The sequence below is a fragment of the Thamnophis elegans genome, chromosome 9, assembly GCF_009769535.1.
Source record: "Thamnophis elegans isolate rThaEle1 chromosome 9, rThaEle1.pri, whole genome shotgun sequence".
Taxonomy (NCBI): Eukaryota; Metazoa; Chordata; class Lepidosauria; order Squamata; family Colubridae; genus Thamnophis; species Thamnophis elegans.
In genome coordinates, this window is record NC_045549.1 from 74,361,401 (window position 1) to 74,367,400 (window position 6,000).

General features: G+C 42.6%; 1 protein-coding gene across 1 annotated transcript in view; it reads right to left on the reverse strand.

Moving 5' to 3' along the window:
* ATP8A1 (ATPase phospholipid transporting 8A1) overlaps positions 1-5,865 on the reverse strand; it is a 64,115-nt gene extending 58,250 nt beyond the window's left edge. Inside the window, exon 1 of the mRNA XM_032224250.1 lies at positions 5,753-5,865. Coding sequence (XP_032080141.1) covers positions 5,753-5,801 — 49 coding nt within the window. The 5' untranslated portion in view covers positions 5,802-5,865. The remainder of the gene's footprint in view (positions 1-5,752) is intronic.
* Between the last annotated feature and the right edge of the window lie 135 nt (positions 5,866-6,000).

Here is a 6,000-nt window from a genome sequence, read left to right on the forward strand (position 1 = left end):
TGAGGACTCCTTATAGCCAATTTCAGCATTACTCCCTCCAAACCAGTAGTAGATCATACTACGTATAGTACATGCTGATACTATGCCATTACCTAAGCAAATCGATGAGGATTTTTTCAACTACAACATTTTTCAGATATTATATGATTAGTCATTTTGAAACTAAAGTTTCTGATAGGCACTCAAACTGAAAAGTAATTATTCAACAGTCACTGGATTTATTTATTAAAAGCTACCCTTTCTTCCCTAAACTGTCAATTTGGTAAACAAACTCAAGTATCTTATGAAGCAAAAGGGGCTGAAGGACAAAAGGCAGTAAAAAACAGCTTTTTAATGGGGATTATCAGAAGAGACCAAGGTTAAACATCTCCACCCCCTGCAAGCTAATTAGGACTGCTGAAGAAAGAGGAACGAAGCTGTTCCTCCCACCAGCAATCTTGATCAAGAACAATGAAGAGGTTTTAACCTCATTCGCAGCTTCAAAATTTCCTTCAGCAAGCATCACTGCTTTTTATTAGGGAAACTGCAGATACCATTAAACACATCCACAATGATTGTACACAAATGCAAAATGGAGGGGGAATAATCATTTCTGTGGAGAAAATGCGTGGGGATGTAGGGAGATTCCATGTTCCTTTGCTTATAAGCTTTGCTTATGTGTCATCTTCTTTCATAAAGATTGTTCATCCCTGCATTAAGATGCAAAAGGATGTTTCAAAATTACTTTCACATGATCTGATTTGTGCTTCCATCACTTTACTTCCTAAAACATGTGACTGGAACTTAGCTGAACTGTAAGAAGTTTTATGTGGCTTTCAGACAATAATCAGAATTTCCCAAGGCCCACAATCTCGTAGCATTTGAAGAAAAAGAATTTGCTTTCTGAGGAATCTTTGTATCCCATTCCTTTCACATGATTGATAAGAACAGATGAAAGTAAAGTTTATTAGCCTCACTGCTCAAGAGGAGAAGAAAATTAATAGAACATGCCCAAATGGCATTTTTGTAAAAATAAAAATAAATGATGAGTATGTGCATTTTATATTTCACAAACGGCTTTATTTCTTTTTTAATTTAGAGTGGTAAAACAAAGGAAAGCATGTTATTTAAAATGCTGTATTCAATCATGTTCACAAAAATGAAACAAAAACAAAAACCATTTATTCCAATGCATTATTTCCATAGTAATACACTCAACTGTACTTAGATAATAAATATTAGGTACTAATGCCAATAACTAGTGGGAAGTCTTTACTAAAACTAATAAACAGAATATTTTGCTCTCTGCTGAAAATTTTAAATTATATATTAGTTTAAAAAGTCTAATAAACATACTTATATTAGTACTAATTAGTAGATTTTATTATCAGAAATGATTTATGAATTAGATTATTTTCAGATATTAATATCTGTTTCAGCCATAAATTAATATACTTTTATACAATTATGTAAGCATATTACATCTTTTAATACCATAATGATTGTTGTAGGTGTTTATATGATTAATGCTAAGAAATATTTCTTCTATACAGAAAAAGGGATACAACAGAAATATTTATAGTGGAATAAAGCTTTTATAATGATGTTTTGCTTAGTGCTGTATTACAGCAGATATATACACAACTTTCTCTTTCTTGCATCAGCAGAACAAAAAGAAAGCAACCTTCAGTTGCAGATGTGCTGGGTATAAAAATAAACTTCATGTTAGGAACTCTTGATTTTGTATTTCACACATACAAATTAATGTAGTGCTGTTTTTGACAAATTGAACTCGTAGTGTCAAAACAGAATACTGGAATTGAACAGGACTGAACTGTTCATCAATTTCTTATTTACATTAAGAAAGATTGGGTTGGATTTTTAAGTTTTGCCTACCCAGCTCCAAAAATTGAAAAAAAATATAAACCCTCCAAAAGTAGAATAACAATTTTAATTAAGGGAAGTACTATCTATATTTAAAATGCATGGAGGCATCTAATTTCATTTTAAATATACAATATCAACTGGAATTATGACATGTTTGATTATTAAAAGAAAATAAATTCTCTAATACTTTTGATCACAATAGGTAAATGTTTGCAAATTTCCCCCCATATTGAAGAGAGTTCCATTATTCAGTGTAATATTGTTCTTAGAGAAACAGCTTTCTCCTCATCTAAATCTGAACCCCGATAATCCTCATATTGGAATAAAATTGCATTATATCGCTGATGAGATTTGGAGGTAGCTGCTAATTTGATCACAAATCTAAGGGATTCAGTCCAGAATGGGTTGTTTTCCCTTATTCTCTCTCGTGCTGCAGAGAAAACTGAGCAATACGACATGAGACCATGAGATATAATCCATTCACCTTCTGCTACAGGACGGTCTTCCCTATAATACAAATAGATCTCTTCATATGGATTCCTTTAGCCACAACCTGGGGCAAGAACAAGGCTGGTAGAGATACACCTTATAAAGTGAAATGCTGTATATCTCATAAATTATCAAAGGTTCCAGCAACGGAAATCTCTCAGCTTCAAATATTAATGACATGTCATTCTCTAAGAGCAATAATTCCCTTCAATTTGTTTTAGGCTATTCTGTCATTCCTTTTATTTAAGTAAAGATGAGTTAACATCTTTCCTAATACCTCAGCATTCCCAGATAGTGAGGAATCTGGAGCATTTCAGCATTTCACAGGCCTAAGACTACCAAATCTCATCTCGGTGTCAATCTATCAATTTTATTGTGTTTCCTTGTAACATAAAATAGTCTAGAAAACATCTAGCAAACAACAAAAGTCATGAACATAGAATTTGAACACACCAGGGGAGTGTTGCTTTTGTGAAATATGATGCAAAATTAAAATAAAAAGCTAAATATTTTTCAATCAAGCACCACTTCTAGAGCCTTCAGATCCATTCAGGGCTATCCAACCCTGACCTGCTTAGTTTCCTCACCCCACTAGGGGCTGCATCCCCTAAGACCACCATCAAACATTAGTGATTACTGGCATTTGCATGAAACACACGACTATTCAATTATCGGGAAAGAGCCGTTGGTTGGGAAAAGAAACCCAATTCAGGAAGCAGAAGGACCAAAAGATGGAATAGTCAAAAGCAGACACCAAGACAGGAGGGTTATTTTCCTATTAGTGACTCACAGTATTTTATAGGAGCCAGACAATTAAAGATGGGCATCTGAGGTGGTCAAAAGAGTCAAAATGGCAGCTTTGCCAGAATAAGACTTCCCTTCTTAAGCAGCCACCTTCTTGTGTTTTGACTCATCTTTGCAGACAGCTCAAGGTCTAGAGGCTCAATTGTACAATGAATGGGTCAAGGAACTAAGGCGGTGATGGCAAATGTTTTCAACACCGTGCCCAAACCGGAACTCATGTGCATGTGCGGGCGCCAGAGCACAGGAAACCCGAAGACCAGCTGACTGGTGTACGCATGCCTGTTTTTTGGCTATTTGGGGGGCTGTTTTCAAGCCATTTTCTGAGCCAAAAACGGCCCAAAAACCAAACTGAAAACAGCCCTAAAAAATGGCCTGAAAACAGCCCAAAAATGGCTTGTTTTTTGGCTGTTTTCCAGTGCTCTGGTGCCCACAAAGACCAGCTGGCTGGCGTGCATGTGCGCGCCAGAAGCAAGAAGGGCAGCAGGTGATGGTGCACATGCCCAAAGAGAGGGTTCTGCGTTCCCCATCATGGAACTAAGGAATATTTAAGCTATTGAAGAGAAGTTTAGGAACAGAATAATAGTATCTTCCAAAACTTGAAGGGCTGTCATAGGGAAGAGAGCATCAATGTATTCTCCATAGGACCTGAGCAATGGGTAGAAGCTCATTAAAGGGAGACCCAACCTAGGAGTAAGGAAGAATTTCCTGACAGTGAAAACCATCAGTGGAACTTGCCTCCCATGGGGGTTTTCAAGAAGCGATTGGACAGCCATTTGTCCTGGATGGTATAAGGACTCCTATCTTGGGCAAGAGGCTAGATTAGAAGACCTCCGGAGTCCCTTCCAGCCCTATAAACAAGAGTCATCTGAACCAGAGTGAACAAGTACTAAATTGCATCAATGGAGGCTTTCATGAAGAGAACGGACAGCCATTTGTTTAGAATGGTAGGAGGACTCCTGCCTTGGGCAAGGGGTTTGACTAGAACAGTGTTTTTCAACCACTGTGCCGCGGCACACTAGTGTGCCGTGACATAGTGTAAGGTGTGCCATGGGAAAAACACTTTATATATAGTCAATATAGGCACAGAGTTAAAAATTTTTAACATTTTCTAATGGTGGTGTGCCTCGTGATTTTTTTCATGAAAAAAGTGTGGCTTTGCACAAAAAAGGTTGAAAAACACTGGACTAGAAGACCTCCAGGGTCCCCTCTAACCCTAGGATGAAGAGACATCAGAACACCTACTAAATTGCACAAATGTAGTTTTCAAGAAAAGAATGGGACAGCCATTTGCCCAGAATGGTACTATAGGCAGGTGTCCTACCTTGGGCTGGTGGGGGCTAGACTAGAAGACCTCCAGGGTCCCCCCCCCCCCAGCCCTGGGATCCCTGCCAGCTCTATTCTATATTATATAGAAGGGGTTTTTTTTAATGAAGAGATTGGACAGCCATTTGTCTGGGATTGTACGGCGTTGGGCAGGGGGTTGGACTAGAGGACCTCCAGGGTCCCCTCCCAACACTTCGGATCAAGAGGCATCTGAACAAGTACAGGATTGCATCAATGGAGGTTTTTATGAAGACTGGACGGCCATTTGCCCAGAATGATACCAGGTCTCCTGCCGTTGGGCGGGGGGGGGGGGGCTAGACGAGAAGACCTCCAGTGGCCCCCCTCCAGCCCTGGGATCCCTGCCAGCTCTATTCTATATTTATAGGGATTTTTTAAATGAAGAGATTGGACAGCCATTTGTCCGGGATGGTATAGGGCGCTCTCCTCCTTGGGCGCGGGGGGGGGGGGGGGGGCTAGACTAGAAGACCTTCGGGCCCCCCTCCAGCCTGGGATCCCTGCCATTTCTATTCTATATATATAGGAGTTGTTGTTGTTTTTTAAATGAAGAGATTGGACAGCCATTTGTCTGGGATTGTACGAGGACTCCTGCGTTGGGCAGGGGGTTGGAACTAGAGGACCTCCAGGGTCCCCTCCCAACACTTCGATCAAGAGGCATCTAACAAGTACAGTATTGCATCAATGAGGTTTTATGAAGACTGGACGGCCATTGCCCAGAATGATACCAGGTCTCTATTCTATATTATATAGGGATTTTTTAAAATGAAGAGATTGGACAGCCATTTGTCCGGGATGGTATAAGCGCGTCTCCTGCCTTGAGCAGGGGGGGGGGGGGGGGCTAGACTGGAAGACCTCCAGGGTCCCTTCCAGCCCTTGCCTGGCCAGAAGGATGGTGGAGGATGCTCGGAAAGAGGGAGAAAAAGGCCGGGCTAAAAGCGCAAGAGCTGCGGCCAAGGGGGGGAAAAAAAGGGGGGGGGTGTTTAGCTGCGTTTCACCGACCCCCCCCCCCACCTCCCTCACGCCGGGGAGCCCCCTCCCTTCCCCCTCGGGGCCGAGCGAGCCTCTTCCGCGCCTGACTGACCGACCGGGAGGAGAAGCGGCGCTGAGGGGGGCTGCTGAGGCAATTTACCTCACCAATTTTACCTCACCAGCCAGGCTCGGGGCTGCTTCTTCCTCGCCTTTAAAAACCTCAATTCGTCCCGAAAGCCCCCCATCCACACATACCCCCTCTCCTGAACCCGGCCGCACTCACCCTCCACCCTGGACCGCAGCTCCGACACGGTCCTCTGAACGGCGGGCATCTCTCTTCTCGTCGCCTCAGGCGGCCACCAAGGCGCGCGCTCCCCTCAACAAGGCTGAGGCGCCTTCTCGCGCTCCCTCCCGAGCGCATGCGCGTGCGCGCAACCCCCCCCCCCCTCTCGTCTCGCGCCGTTTCCCTCCCTCCTTTCTCTTCCCTCCCCCTCCCCTACTCAGGGACCCCCCGCGGCTGCGGTCGCGAGG